General features: G+C 30.9%; 2 protein-coding genes across 6 annotated transcripts in view; one reads left to right on the top strand and one right to left on the bottom strand.

Annotated features, from left to right (window-relative positions):
* Positions 1-16,128, top strand: part of LOC124420541 — a 26,406-nt gene extending 10,278 nt beyond the window's left edge. For all 5 annotated transcript variants that reach the window (XM_046953722.1, XM_046953720.1, XM_046953721.1 and 2 more), the window contains exons 3-4: positions 13,306-13,378; positions 15,725-16,128. In XM_046953722.1, coding sequence (XP_046809678.1) covers positions 13,306-13,378; positions 15,725-16,113 — 462 coding nt within the window. In that variant the 3' untranslated portion in view covers positions 16,114-16,128. The remainder of the gene's footprint in view (positions 1-13,305; positions 13,379-15,724) is intronic.
* On the bottom strand, positions 5,111-11,167 carry LOC111682081 (A disintegrin and metalloproteinase with thrombospondin motifs 16). The gene is made up of 10 exons (XM_046953717.1): positions 10,958-11,167; positions 10,051-10,873; positions 9,682-9,841; positions 9,467-9,595; positions 7,575-7,824; positions 7,368-7,514; positions 6,581-7,310; positions 6,219-6,514; positions 5,474-5,954; positions 5,111-5,408 (listed from the first exon to the last, which is right to left on the bottom strand). Exons 2-10 carry the CDS (start codon positions 10,661-10,663, stop codon positions 5,332-5,334), a joined length of 2,883 nt encoding a protein of 960 aa, XP_046809673.1. The 5' UTR covers positions 10,664-10,873; positions 10,958-11,167; the 3' UTR covers positions 5,111-5,331.
* Positions 16,129-16,589: the final 461 nt, after the last annotated feature.

Here is a 16,589-nt window from a genome sequence, read left to right as displayed (position 1 = left end):
TAGATAGATAGATAGATAGATAGATAGATAGATAGATAGATAGATAGATAGATAGATAGATAGATAGATAGATAGATAGATAGATAGATAGATAGATAGGATAGGATATACTTATTTCAATTTTTTTTATATTAGCGCTGTGACACACTCACACTTTTTTCAGAAATTTCTTTTCCAAAAAAGTGTAACTCCATTTATTAAAATAAATCCCTTTCTTGCATTTTTTTCCATCTGAAACCCAATTTGTAATCTTACAATTATAAAATCTTGACCCACAATTATTGCTGAAAAGCAGAAAACAAAATGTAAAAACAACCATAAGCTGATCATCGATCGTACGATATTTGTAATAATAATTTACTACAAAAATTTTAGCTGAATGCATAAAAATCTATAAATTACTTAAACAAGTCAATGACTCAATTTTTTATTAAAATTAATTTTTTTTACACAAATGTTTTTTAATTGTTTGTCAATAATGTTAAAGTTTGCCATCTAAACATTTTCTAAAATTGCAAAAACAAAACAATTTCCATAAATTTGATCCATTAAAACTTAAATTGTTTGTTCCTAGACATTAAAGCGTCAACGTCATCATAATGTGTGTTCACATATGTTCACATAATTGATTTTTTTATATTTTTTTTTATTAAATAGTAAGAAATAAACTATAACGTTTAATGAACTTTTTTTGCAATATTATATTTAATAGAATATTGCATGTTAGTTTGTCAATTTTTTTTTGTTAATATTTTACCACTCATTATACAGTGTTTTCTAAACATTTTTGGTTAGATTATAAAGTGTAGTTATAAGCTCAATACTTTCTTAGTAAAAACTTTGCTAAATGCACGATTTTGCTGGGTAATATAACGCATCAGAATCTCTTATAATTCCCAAACAGTTGATATGGTTTTTAATATAAGAAAACAGGATTAAAGGAAGCAAGAATAGAAAAACAGCCGACTGAAGCATTTATTTCTCCGGTGTACTAGTTGCAGTAGAGCATGTATGACTTTTAAGAGAGTTAGACCTTTTCGGTGTTGATTTGTCGGATCTACTATATTTCAGTTGGTAATCCAGTTGGAATAAGCTCTATCCCAATAATTCCGACTATATCGTTGATTCCTCGAAACTCAGTATGAATCTACATTATGGGGTTTTTATAGTTTGGCTAACTCATCAACGACATGATCATATCAGGAATGGAAACAAGATTTACAAAATAAAAAAAATTAAAAACTTTGAGAAACATGTGTGAATGTATAGCCAGGCATGGATTATATTTTAAAAAACTTTAACTTTATTCCGGAATATTTTAACTTATTGTTGACAAATAAAGAGATTTTCTACAAGAGGGGCAAATATGGCCTCTTTCCTTATAAATGATAGTTGAAGAATTTACGTTTACTTTCAAGTATTTATGTAGAATTAGTGTTAGTGTTTATAAGTGAATATTGACTAAAACTAAGTTTTGCGATTTTTTTTGGCATAATATAATATTAAACGTAATTATAAGCCCGCCCTGTTCGGGGGTACGATTGTATGGGGGCAAAGTGAAAAAAACGTTCGTTCTTGAACCAAAAGAAGAGCATGTGCCAAATTTTATCAAATTAACTTGAAAATTGAGACCATGGGCATAAGGTTTACATAGACAGACGGACAGACAGACAGACAGACAGACAGACAGACATAGCTAAATCGACTTAGAAAGTGAAACCAAGCCGATTGATGTACTTCGAGGTGGGTGTTACAAACATCAGCACAAACGTATTGGACTAAAAGAAGAGCATGTGCCAAATTTCATCAAATTATCTTGAAAATTGAGACCTTAGCGAGGGCACAAAGTTTACATATACACAAAAACTGACAGGCGGACAGCCGGACATACAGAAAGAAAGACAGAAATACAGACAGACATGTTAGTTAGTTAGTTAGTTAGTTAGTTAGTTAGTTAGTTAGTTAGTTAGTTAGTTAGTTAGTTAGTTAGTTAGTTAGTTAGTTAGTTAGTTAGTTAGTTAGTTAGTTAGTTAGTTAGTTATTTAGTTAGTTAGTTAATTAGTTAGTTATTTAGTTAGTTATTTAGTTAGTTATTTAGTTAGTTAGTTAGTTAGTTAGTTAGTTAGTTAGTTAGTTAGTTAGTTAGTTAGTTAGTTAGTTAGCTAGTTAGTTAGTTTGAGGATGTACATATATACATGAAATCCAAAGAAATACACCTAGGCTTATATCAGTCTGTTGTGCGCTGCTTAACCAGTGCCTCAGGTGGGAATCGAAGCCACCACCTCCGGTCTACCAGACGAGAACACTAACCACTCACCTACCGGAGGCCAGGTTAGTATGTGTTACTAACATCAGCACAAACGCATAACCCACTCCACTGCAGTGGTGTAGGGTACAATTAATATATAATTTAATCATTTCAAAGCCCATAAAATTGAAGGGTATATAAGATTCAGCACAGCCGACTACAGCGCTCTTGTTTGTTTTATTTTTATTTTTTTTAATTTAACAGATGGTTTAGAATGACAACATGTCATTGCACTTTTAAATTGTAAATTTTAAATCACGTTTCATTTTAAATAAATAGAAAATGAAATACACACACGTGCATATGTATTTGAATAGTAATATTAAACTTTTAAAAAATTACAATTGAAAAATAAGAAAATTTTAATTATACATGTGTTTCTTTTAAGATATTCTTCTCTGAAGATTCTAAGTAATTTAGGAGATGAATCTTAGGAATGCTGTTTGTTTTTGCAGCTGTCAGATTAAAAAATTATAAAATATGCAAAAGAATATTGAATTAATTTAGACTGCAGTTGTTATGCTGCATTTTAAGTCTTAAAAAATTTTTGTATAAAAATTAAAAAAAAATCTTAGAAAAAAGAATTGCTGACTCTGTGCAAAAATCTTTACCGATATTTTTTTGCAAAAATTAGTAAATATTAAGTTGACACTTTTGTTTAATTTTTATAAGAATGTGTGAGTTATTGACCTTAAACATTATTATTTTGAAAATATGTTTTACATGTTAATATATTTTTATACAAAAAAAAAAAAAAAAAAAAAAAAAAAATTATACCTAAATAATAATATTGTTTAAAATCATCTTAAAAAGAAACCTAAATAAAATGAATTGTTTAGTTCCGCCTTTAAACTTAATTGCACAATGGCTTAAAACTATCTTATACTATATAGTTTTATAAATAAAACTGTATATTTGTTATCTTAACCCATTAACATAACACATATAACAACTCAGCTATGATTAAGCGAAATTTCGATACGATATATCTTAAAGTTAACAAGAAATAAAAAATCATTAGATAAATAAATTTCCAAAACCTTATTTAACGAATTCTCGACAAATTCTATATCTATACAATTTTACATATATTAAATTTGCATGCCATAGTGCTAACTGTTAGATGTTTTTTCGACATCTAAAAATATTAAAACAAAAATGTTTGTAGATTTTTGTTTTATGCTTCCATGATTAAGTTCATTTCTTTCTTCTATTTTTTTTTCTTTTACTAACAAGCTGTAAACTTTTTTACTTCAGTTTCAGTTAAAGAAATGTCTTAGATCAACAAGTGTAACAAAAACGAAAAAAAGAAGAATAAGAATTTTTCTTTTTGTTGGCATGTTATATTAGTTTAGTTAACGATTCTAATTAAGTCTCAAAAATTTCCGTATTGTATAACGTATGTAGGCTGTAGCTGTTTTCATACATACTCCCACAAACGTACGCAGGCGCATTATAATTTTTAATGAGTATAGGGTTTGCAGTTAGTAATTGACAGGGAACACTAATAATAATAAAAGTCAGTGTAGGCTATATCCTCTAGTTTATAGTCTAGTCAATAGTCTAGTCTACAGTATAGTCTACAGAATAGTCCATAGTCTAGTCAATAGTCTAGTCTACAGTATAGTCTACAGTATAGTCTACAATATAGTCTATAGTCTAGTCAATAGTCTAGTCTATAGTCTAGTCTATAGTCTAGTCTATAGTCTAGTCTATAGTCTAGTCTATAGTCTAGTCTATAGTCTAGTCTATAGTCTAGTCTATAGTCTAGTCTATAGTCTAGTCTATAGTCTAGTCTATAGTCTAGTCTATAGTCTAGTCTATAGTCTAGTCTATAGTCTAGTCTATAGTCTAGTCTATATTCTAGTCTATATTCTAGTCTATAGTCTAGTCTATAATCTAGTCTATACTCTAGTCTATAGTATAGTCTATAATCTAGTATATACTCTAGTCTATAGTCTAGTCTATAGACTAGTCTATAGTCTAGTCTATAGTCTAGTCTATAGTCTAGTTTATAGTTTAGTCTATAGTCTAGTCTACAGTCTGGTCTATAGTCTGGTCTATAGTCTAGCCTAGTTTATAGTCTAGTCTATAGTCTATTTTATAGTCTAGTCTATAGTCTAATCTATAGTCTAGTACATAGTCGAGTCTAGTCTGTAGTATATAGTCTAGTCCATAATCTATTCTATAATCTAGTCTATAGTTGAGTCTGTAGTATAGTCTATAGACTAGTCTATAGCCAAGTCTATAGTCCATAGTCTAGTCTATAGTCCCTAGTCTAGTTTATAGCCTAGTATATATTCTAGTCTATAGTCTAGTCTATAGTCTAGTCTAAAGTCTAGTCTATATTCTAGTCTATAGTCTAGTATATAGTCTAGTCTATAGTATTTTCTATAATCTTGTCTATGGTCTAGACTATAGACTAGACCAAACTTCTAGACTATAAACTGCACTAAACTTCTTTACTCACTAAAAGATAACTTCTCCATACCCTGTCTTAAAACAAATGTTATTGTTCTATCAGGAAGGTATCTATCGCACAATATGTTCTAGTCTAATGGAATTTCTATGTTAGCGTGCAGTCAAGTCTAAAACATTTGGGTGTCACTATAATAGAATAAATCAACAAATGAACGATTAAAAGCAAAACATAGCAAAGTAAAGAATTTAAAAACTATTAACTTACCAACACTGAATTTAAACGCTTAAAATAAAAACACAATAATAGCGTCAACGAAGTTAAGTTATCGCAATTTTATATGAAAATGTTTTAAAATCAAAAAGGTCTTAAATAACATGACATTTCAAAATAATATTGATTTATTACTGCATATATATATTTTTTTCTTTTTGTTATCTACATATTACATCTTTGTTTCAATTAGTTATGAACTAAAATATCACGTCTTAACAACAAAATATATTTATATGTTTAATTGTATATAGATTTAAAACTAAATATGTTTAAAAACCTTAAATTACTAGAAAAATATCAATAAATATTCCAAATTAATAAATAGAAATTAATTTTCATTCAGTTCATCCATAGAATAATGTATAGGATTTGTAAATTCGATGTGATCATTTAAAAGAGAATCATCTATAAATGAAAATAAATAATTTGTTTTATAATTTTTTCTTATTATTCATTTACTGTCGACTCACCCTTTAAATGTTTCTCTTCAAATGTTATAATACTGTTAACGATATTGTTAATAAATTCTTGCGTTAACGTTTCCGTTATATTAACGGGATCGTAAAAAAGAAAACTTCTCTTATTTCTTGCGTGTTGTTTATTTCTGTTTCTCTTTAACGAACGTCTTGAACGAAACAGAGCTAAACTGATATGAGATTGCTTTAGGGGTATATTATCAGGACCAAATTCCAAACATTTACCCTGAACACAATAACGTTCTTCGTTTTGGGAACATTTCGTTCCCAGGGGGAAGTGACCATAATTACCATTCACTAAATAGAAACGATGATGTATAAATTCATCTTGACAACCAACACGACAACTACGATCGGGATCTTCAACACTGGCCGCAATTTGTATACCATGACCAGATAGCCCTCGTACTTTAAGTTTATACCGTGAACAGGTGTGATCTGCGTACTCAGTGGGGGTTTGTAGGCGTTCACAAGGCTGGTAAGAGAAAAGTTGTACAAAATATTTATAAATTAGAATAAGGAAAGAGTATTTTTGACAAAATACGAAAGTCTAGTCTATAGTCTATAGTCTAGTCTATAGTCTAGTCTATAGTCTAGTCTATAGTCTAGTCTATAGTCTAGTCTATAGTCTAGTCTATAGTCTAGTCTATAGTCTAGTCTATAGTCTAGTCTATAGTCTAATCTATAGTCTAGTCTATAGTCTAGTCTATTTATATTTCTACAAATTAGAAATACTTACCTTAACCGAATGTGTACACAGCTGAATATTTTGAATGCCTGTTTCACGATTTACCACCACCTGGATACCCCGAGATTTAACCATACAACTGGAATGGCAACCGGATTTAACAATCCAATCACCATTATCCGCACGCACTGAAGAGACAAGTGAAGAAGATTTTGGTTGCGAAGATTCAGCCGGTACATGATCATTTAAATGATAACTGTATTTATTCCAAGGTGAATAGTTGTCCGTTTTACGTTTATAAGAATTATTATTCGAATACTGACCATGAAAAGGTCGCAAAGCCACTTCTGTAATTTTAAACATAACAAATCAGTATTTATCTTAAGAATGGAAAATATTGCATAGCTACACACCATTTTCATATTTGCTGCGGATAGTAGTGGGTCCATAAATGCGTTCACTATTGCTAACACCCCTTTCATGATCATAATAATTACTATTGATATTATTACGATATTTATTATTATCATTACGTTCCCCATAGCTGGTGTACGGGGCCACAGCCGGTATATGATTACTATAATGATTTGATGATCTCCTTATTGTATCATTTTCCACCGAATTCTGTTCATATTTATCTTGTCGCTTACAAAATATTGCATCGATTTTATAATAATTTCCCGTAGAATTATCGCAGGAGAATTTCTCACATCTACCTTGAATACAATAGGAGGGATCTTCATTTCCATAGAGTTTCGAACGACAAGTAGTACCATCCGGAAAGGTCCATGATCTCGATTTAGTACCATTCGCTTTAGTCTTGCAATAAACTTTACACGATTCCTCTATATTGCCCACAATTTGCTCTCCCTCACCCGTTAAATCCATATCGAATTTTTGAGCTCTTTCGCAAACCTGTTTGGCAAAGTCCTCAATTGTTATGATTGGCACACTATAGCACTGTTTGGCAACACAGGTTTCAAATTTTCGATCTCTACCAATGCAACGTCTTTTATAGTCTATGCATTTGCGGGTGAGTATTTTAAGGCCCGTACTACCTTCACGCAAACGTTTCGAAGGACCATAAAGACAACTGGAATCACAGGCGCTGGGTTCACTCCATTCACTCCAGCTGCTAGAGGGCTAAAAGCAGAAAACTCTTTAGCATGGAAAATTGTAAATCATATATTTGGTCTTTACCTTTTGGTATTCATGCAATAAATGTCCCACTTTAGAGGTTTCCAAAAAGCTAGTTTTATCGAAATTAGCTTTAGCTAGTCCGGCAGTTTGTTTGGCTGATGTCAAAGTCTCGGGACGTTTAACCACACAAAAACCACTGCGGCACCACTAAAATTACAAAAACACATTAATAAACTATATAATTTGTTTTTTTATCACTTAACTTACATTATTATCCCCACAAGAGGTTCCTTCTAAAGCCGGATGTGAGGTCCAAGTATAACGATCTCTTTGACAATGTAAATCTCGACATATATCAGCTAAAGATTGACTTTTGGCTCGATTAGAGTCTTTGCCATATTTCAACATACACTGATGATTGGCATCGAAACGTTCTCCTGGCAATATACCATCAGCCGAATGATCCAGATTATGTTTAAACTCACCCACATTAAACAAACATTTGGCCTGTTTTAATCTTATAGAGAAATCAAATTAGGATCTGTACTTTACAATCGACTATCGTCTAGACTTCTTACACTAGACTATAGTCTGAACTTTAGATGGAAATATAGTCTTGAGTATAGATAAGACTATAGTTTGGACTATAGGTGGGACTATAGTCTTAACTGATAGATAGATGGGATAATAATCTGGAATATAGATGCGACTACAGTCTGGACTATTGTCTGAACTATGGATGTGACTATAGTTAGACTACAGATGGAATTGCAGATGGGACTATAGTATGGATTATAGATAGATAGCACTATAGTCTGGACTATAGATAGCACTATAGTCTGGACTATAGATAGCACTATAGTCTGGACTATAGATAGCACTATAGTCTGGACTATAGATAGCGCTATAGTCTGGACTATAGATAGCGCTATAGTCTGGACTGTAGATAGCGCTATAGTCTGGACTATAGATAGCGCTATAGTCTGGACTATAGATAGCGCTATTGTCTTGGCAATGGACTATAGATAGCACTATAGTCTGGACTATAGACAGCGCTATAGTCTGGACTATAGATAGAGCTATAGTCTGGACTATAGATAGCGCTATAGTCTGGACTATAGATAGCGCTATAGTCTGGACTATAGATAGCGCTATTGTCTTGGCAATAGATAGCACTATAGTCTGGACTACAGACTTGACTATAGATAAGACTATAACCTGGACTATAGATAGGACTATAGTTTGGACTTTAGATATAAGTGTAGATTGGACTATAGTATGTACTATTGAAAGGACTAAAGTCTGGACTATATAAAGGACTATAGTCCGGACTATAGAAAGGACTCTAGCCTGGACTACAGATAGGACTCTAGTCTGGACTATAGATAGGACTATAGATATTACTTTAGTCTGGACTATAGATAGGACTATAGATAGGATAAGATAGATAAGACTATAGTCTGGACTTTAGTCTGGACTATAGATAGGACTATAGATGGGACTATAGATGGGACTATAGTCTGGACTATAGTCTGGACTATAGACTGGACTATAGTCTGGACTATAGTCTGGACTATAGTCTGGACTATAGTCTGGACTATAGTCTGGACTATAGTCTGGACTATAGTCTGGACTATAGTCTGGACTATAGTCTGGACTATAGTCTGGACTATAGTCTGGACTATAGATAGGACTATAGTCTGGACGATAGTCTGGACTATAGTCTGGACTATAGATAGGACTATAGTCTGGACTATAGGCTGGACTATAGATAGGACTATAGTCTGGACTATAGTCTGCACTATAGTCTGGACTATAGTCTGGACTATAGTCTGGACTATAGTCTGGACTATAGTCTGGACTATAGATAGGACTATAGTCTGGACTATAGGCTGGACTATAGATAGGACTATAGTCTGGACTATAGTCTGGACTATAGTCTGGACTATAGATAACACTATAATCTGCACTATAGTGTAGACTATAAATAGGACTATAGTCTGTCTATATATAGGACTTAAAGATGGTCCCATAGATAGGACTATAATCTATAAGATTTTACTATAATCTGGATTATACACTAGACTATAGTCTAGACAATAGACTCTGGACTATGGTCTCGACTAAAAAAAATATAAAAGCCAAAAAAAAAAACTTACTCCAAAAATTTATTTAACGATGCTCTCGAACACTGTGACCAGGTTATTTTACCACTCCCCAATGTGGGTGACATTATATGTGATGTGGGATCACAGCTCTGTTCCATTGTATCGTGACGCATACCTAAACTGTAAAATCGTACAGAGCAAACATATGATCATAAATTATTGTAGCTGTAATTGTTTTGCAATTGTTGTTATTGTATTTAACCTACTTATGTCCAATTTCATGGGCCACAACAAAAACACTTTCAAAGTGTTTGCCCTCATTGATGGTGCACGATGATGTTGGTATACACATGCCAGCCACTGGTGCGAGACCAACAACTTGACTGATCACTTTACCATTTTTACCCACCACATACAAATCAAGACCTTGAAAAAATCAATAAAAAAAACAATATAATGGAAATAATGAATTAAAAAAAAAACAAAACTGATAAAATTGCTCTAAGAGAAATCTTTTGGAAAAATTTTTTTATAAATTAAAATGAATCCGGTACTTTAGTTTTTTTTTTCAGTGAGATCAATTAATTTTATAAAAGGCAATACTTTACAAAACAAACTCCCGATCTTTTACTCACCTGTCAATATAACTGCATGATCAAATCTTAAACCCGTATGCTCTGAGGGATTTAAATCATTTTGCCATTTACAAAAATTACTTAAATATATATCAATATCACTAGATCTTCGCAATTCTGGAGGATCTTTTTCTAAAATTTCCAAACGTTTCAAAACAAAATTCACACGTTTACCCAATGAAGGATGATGATACAACAATTGAACACCATTGATCATGGCCAAAACGAAACGTATCAAATGTGAACTGGTGTCTTTGGGAAAGTTTTTCGCCATATGTTTGTATAAATCTATATCCACAAAAATGGCCGTTTCAATGTGTAAAACATCAGGAATATTAGAGTATTGACTGGCAGAGTGTATATAGCGTTTGTAGCGTTTAAAAGACTGAGATTCTTCGGGATATAAATGGTGATGCTTGTGATGACCTCTAGCTGAGGATGTTTTGTGATGATAATGATGCTGTTGTTGTTGATGATTATGCTGATGATGATGTCTGGGTTTAAAGCGTAAATTAAGGGGTAACTGATGTTGATGATGATGTGTTTTGTGATGTATACTACTGCTATATTCCGAATCTCTTTCAATATTTCTGGTGGATCTCATGGTAGCCATTTCATCATTGCTGGGTAATTCTAAATTTAAATCATTAAAATCCTCTTCATCCGGTTCAAATTGTATATTTTCATCTAGCAGTGTAGAATTTCGCCAAGAGGTATCGAAAACCTCTCTTTCAGATTCCAAAATAATATGAGAATTATTACCGAATCTTTCGGGTAAAGGATGTATAATAAAATCGGTATTATTGTGATGGAAAACACCACGCTACAAAAAAAAATATATATCAAATAAATTAACAAATTTTCTCTTCTACTTCCGTCTTTAAGCGAACTAAGAAAAAAAACCTACCACATTTTCCTCATCGCAAAGGTCAAGTGCTGAGTTTTCATTGTGATAGAAACATTTCTCCAATCTAGTCACTAATTTATGTGAATTCTCTATTAGTTGCGATGAATTGGCATAGCGTCGTATGAATACAAATGAATCGTCAATTAATTTTGGTGTTTGCTGTAGTTTTAAATTGACAAAGTGTTCGTTATCTGTTGAGAAAATTCAAAATGAAAAAAATAAGATTTCAATAGACTACAGCATTTAAAAATCATTTTAAAACTTTAAATGTTGTAAATGAATATCTAGTAGATGGTTGATCGTTTGCTTGATTGCTTGGTCTTTTGCTTTCATATAAAATGCAAATGCAATTGAAATGCATTGACCGCAAACCATTTTTTTTTTTTTTTGTAATAAATTTCCAGCTCATTGGCAAAACATAAAGAGTTAGAGATGTTGTGAAGGTACTAGAGCGTACTTTTGATTTGTATTAATTGTTTTTGCTACAGCAGCAAGTTATGTTGCATACAGGGTCAGTGGATTAAACACAAACCTTGGGCCCTAATGTTTTGAAAAACTGTTCACAAGCTTAATATTCTACTTTACTTCAGAATTAATAGATATTTGCACATTAGAGATGTGATCTTAAACGACCCGTATAAACATTCAACAAATACCACTTTTTCTTCCACAACTTCTTAAAAACATCTCCACTGTAGCTTGCTAAAAAAAATCTCACCGTTAGCAGATATTTAAATTTACTTAAACTTGAACAAAAATTCAATGCTAATTATTTCTACAAACTAAGAAACGAAACTATAAAAAATGAAAATTTTTTATAAATATTTTAAAAATTCCGCCCCACAATACAAGAATAGAGGTCAAAATGTTAAACATTAAATTGTATCTTAATAAAATGTAAAAAAAAACAGTACAAATTACAAAAACTCTAGCAAAAACAAAAGAACAATAAAAATAATAGACAAAAAAGTGCAAAAACCATAAGCTATACAGAGGAATAAATTTAAAGCAGTACTTCCCAGCAAAACATTTATATATGATACCTCATAATACACAATATTTGATAGTTCAGGATATAGACTATACTATAGAAACGAATATCGACTATTCCTTAGTGTTGTCTAGTCAATAGTTTAGTCTAGTCTATAGTCAAATCTATAGTCTAGACTATAGTCAAATTTTTAGTCTAGTCTATAGACTAGACTATAGTCTAGTCTATAGTCTAGTCTATAGTCTAGTCTATAGTCTAGTCTATAGTCTAGTCTATAGTCTAGTCTATAGTCTAGTCTATAGTCTAGTCTATAGTCTAGTCTATAGTCTAGTCTATAGTCTAGTCTATAGTCTAGTCTATAGTCTAGTCTATAGTCTAGTCTATAGTCTAGTCTGTAGTCTAGTCTATAGTCTAGTCTATAGTCTAGTCTATAGTCTAGCCTACAGTCTAGTCTATAGTCTAGTCTATTTTTTGTTGTATGGTCTAGCGTCTAGAATCTATAGTCTAGTCTTTACTTAATCTCAAATTAGGTATATATATTCTGAAAATTACTTAAATTGTACCCCCCTAATACCCCAACAATTTACATATGTTTGAAAATGTAAAATCCAAGTATCAACAGAGTCTAGCATAGTGTGGTGCCATAGAGGAGGAGTTGTACATTCAGGTAGTATGTTCAACAACAACTACACCAGCTCTATAGTTTTAAAATAAATGCATGGTTGATATAATAAAATAGATTTATGCATGGTTAAATTAAATACGCATAAGCGTGAGCTTTTCTCTCCCATCAACCGACCCCTCAACAAAAATCATGTACTCTATTCATAAATATTTTCGTTTTTATTATTTTCAACTCATAATCGTATTATTTACTAAAACACATATATATTTAAAATAAAACTATAGAGTGTTTAATTAACAACTAAGTTTCTTAGGAAATTTTTAAATTTATGTAAATTTTCTGGAGTTTATGGAACCAAGGTAAATTTTTTTGTAAAACGTTTTTCAGCGGTTAAAATTTTTTATGTTATTGTATTTTTTTTTTTACTAATTGTTTTTTTAGAGAAAATTTGTCTTGTAGGAAAATTTTTTTAAATTGAAATAAGAGCAGTATTAGCTTTAGATTTTGACACAAAGATTGAAGTGAAAGTGATGGTTTTTTATGTTTTAAATGGTATGTATGTATGTGCGTTGCTTGGATTGTTGAGGTTTTTTTTAACTTTCGTCAAAATAAATTAATGTTTTTTTCCTTTGGTAATTTTCATTATTATTAGTAGACGATTTGATTCACATAAAATTTTCTATAAACCAATTATTTTTTTAATATTTTTTTTTTTATTTATTTTTTTTGCAGATTGATGAAACTAATTTACTAGATCATTTGGAAGATCATGAAAAAGATTTAATATTTGGGAAATCAAGAAAAAGTAAGTTAATTTTTGAAATTTTATAAAAATTAGTTTTATGATTATTAACTCAATTACTTAGAATAGAAATCAATATGTACAACATTGCTTACAATAGTACTGACACTTGCAATTTAAAAATAAATTTTGCAATAGAAATCATTGTTGCAACATACCACGGGCATATTAAATAACATGTAAAACACTTGGATAATTTTATATGTATGCAAAAGAAACTGTTTGTTAATTTGTTATTTTCAGAAGATCACACTCCGGTTAGTTTCGGCTATATAAAGAATACAACATATTGCAGACTATAGAATACAATGACATTTACTATGTTTGTTAGTTTCAGAAGATCACGCCCGGTTAGTCTTGGATTATTATATTATATATAGACGATAGATAGCCTGTGATCTTGACTATAGAATAGTCACTGATCTTGACTATAGCATAGACATTGATCTTGGAAATAGAATAGTCAGTGATCTTAACTAAAGAATAGTCAGTGATCTTAACTAAAGAATAGTCAATGATCTTACATATAGAATAGTTAATGACCTTGGATATAGTACTCAATGATATTGAATATAGAAAAGTCAATGATCTTGACTATAGTTTGACTATAGAATAGTCAATGATCTTGACTATAGAATAGTCAATGATCTTGACTTTAGAATAGTGAACGATCTTGACTATAGAATAGTCAATGATCTTGACTATAGAAATAGTCAATGATCTTGACTATAGAATAGTCAATGATCTTGACTATAGAATAGTCAATGATCTTGACTATAGAATAGTCAATGATCTTGACTATAGAATAGTCAATAATCTTGTCTATAGAATAGTTAATGATCTTGACTATAGAATAGTGAATGATCTTGACTATAAAATAGTCAATGATCTTGACTATATAATAGTCAATGATCTTGACTATATAATAGTCAATGATCTTGACTATAGAATAGTCAATGATCATGACTATAGAATAGTCAATGATCTTGACTATAGAATTGTCAATGATCTTGACTATAGAATAGTCAATGATATTGAATATATATCCAATGACCTTGAATATAGATTATTCTATGATATTGAATATAGAATACTCAATGATCTATACTACAGAAAAGTCTATGATCTTGTTTATAGAATAATCAGTAGTCTGAGATAGAAAATAATCAATGATCTTGACTATAGAAGACAATGATCTTGACTATAAAATTGCCAATGATCTTGGCTATAGAATACAATGATCTTGAGTATAGAATATAGTCAATGCCCTGTATTATAGAATAGGAACTTGACTATAGACTAGTCACGGATTTTGACTATGATCCTGACTACAAACTAGTCAAATACCTCGATTTAAGACTAACCAATGATCTTGATAGATAAAGATCTTTACTATAGAGTAGTCAATGATCTTGAATAAAGAATAGTCAATGATATTGAATATAGAATAGTCAATGATTTTGACTATAGAGTAGTCAATGATCTTTACTATAAAATAGGATCATGACTATAGACTAGACAATGATTTTGATTATAAACTGGTCAAAGATCCTAACTATAAAATAAGCAAAGGACTATAGAATAATGACTTGATTAAAGAATGGTCACTGCTCTTGAGTAGTCAATGGTCTTAGCTGTAGAATAGTCAAAAATCTTGAGCATAACAAAGTCAAATGTTACTAGTTGAAAGCCTACAATTCCTTGTAACTTCATTAAAATACACTTAATTAAAAAACTTCAAAAACCAAGTGCAATGCCGGGTACAAACTTCTGTTTAATGTAATAAATTATTAAATCTATAACAATAGTAAATTAATCAAATAATCAATCAATCAGTGAAATGATGAAATTTGGGTGAAACCACAATAAATATTTTCGTTCAATTTACTTAAATTTATTAAATTCATAGTTTAATTTAATTTATTCTTAGAAATTTACTTTACAAATAAACTTGAACTTAAGTTGGTTGATCTCTTTTAGTTTAATTTTTATTAAAACTTTTAAACCAACTGACTTTGAGTTTTCTTTTGCTATTTTATGAAATTGCAATTTGTAGTAAATGTTTATTTTCTTGGCACAAAAAACCAACAACGTATGCCCCTAACCAGACAAGACCAGGCTAAGCTAGATATCAAACCAATAACAGACCACATCAGACAAACAACAACCTTAAACTTTGTATTTAATAGGAATTCAATATGCACGATTCTATAAAGAAAAAAGACAAAAAAAAAAAAAAACACAAAAGAAAAGAACATCAAAGACGTATTCTAGTCTGTTTAAAATGATAGCACTTTTTTGCATTTACTAATACTATTCCTCACCCTTCTCTTCACATTTATATAATAGAACGTTCCGTTAAATTGGTGCATCTACAGTATCGTACAACAGCTACAGAAACAGAGGCAACAACAAAAGATGTTGTTGATAAACACAACAACATCAGAAGCAAAAACAAGCATGATGCAGATAATAATGTTAATGTCGATGAGGCGCAGGAGGAGGAGATGATCCCTCTTAAAACATTTCTAAGTGGCACTCAAGCTAACATACAACGTTTTAAGAGATCTAACAATGTGGCATCTGCATCATCATCACTACCAACAGGAGCAGAAGTACTTAAAACTGCAACAACAGAAACATCAACAGCAACAACACTGCCAAAACGTCAAGGTGGCGCCCCAACAATGCCAATGGTATCAGTGCAAATCAAAGGTATGATTGTGCAATGTTTGTGAATATCCCATTAAAAACTTAGTTATTAATACACACTACAGACTAAAGTTTATACTATAGACTAGACAATTGACTAGACTAAAGTCTATACTTTAGTCCTATCTATAGTCTACACTATAGTGCTATCTATAGTCCAGATTATAGTGCTATCTATAGTCCAGACTATAGTACTATCTATAGTCTAGACTATAGTCCTGTATATAGTCCAGGTTATAGTCTTATCCAGACTATAGTGGTATCTACAGTGAAGACTATAGTGGTTTCTATAGATCAGACTATAGTGCTATCTATAGTCCAGACTATAGCGCTATTTATAGTCCAGAATATAGTGTTATTTATAGTATAGACTATAGTGCTAGCTATCTATACAACAAAATAGACTATAGACTAGACTATAGACTAGACTATAGACTAGACTATAGACTAGACTATAGACTAGACTATAGACTAGACTATAGACTAGACTATAGACTAGACT

The sequence above is a fragment of the Lucilia cuprina genome, chromosome 6 (assembly GCF_022045245.1).
Source record: "Lucilia cuprina isolate Lc7/37 chromosome 6, ASM2204524v1, whole genome shotgun sequence".
In the NCBI taxonomy this organism is placed as follows: Eukaryota; Metazoa; Arthropoda; class Insecta; order Diptera; family Calliphoridae; genus Lucilia; species Lucilia cuprina.
The sequence above is the reverse complement of the archived record's forward strand: the minus strand, read 5'-3'. Positions and strand labels throughout refer to the sequence as shown.

Coding starts and splice junctions, on each gene's coding strand:
- LOC111682081 (XM_046953717.1), bottom strand. CDS start 10,663: ATGGCTACCATGAGATCCACCAGAAATATTGAAAGAGATTCGGAATAT. Junction 7,515..7,574: donor CCTCTTGTGGGGATAATAAT/GTAAGTTAAGTG, acceptor TTGTAATTTTAG/TGGTGCCGCAGTGGTTTTTG. Junction 5,955..6,218: donor TGTGTACACATTCGGTTAAG/GTAAGTATTTCT, acceptor TTCTCTTACCAG/CCTTGTGAACGCCTACAAAC.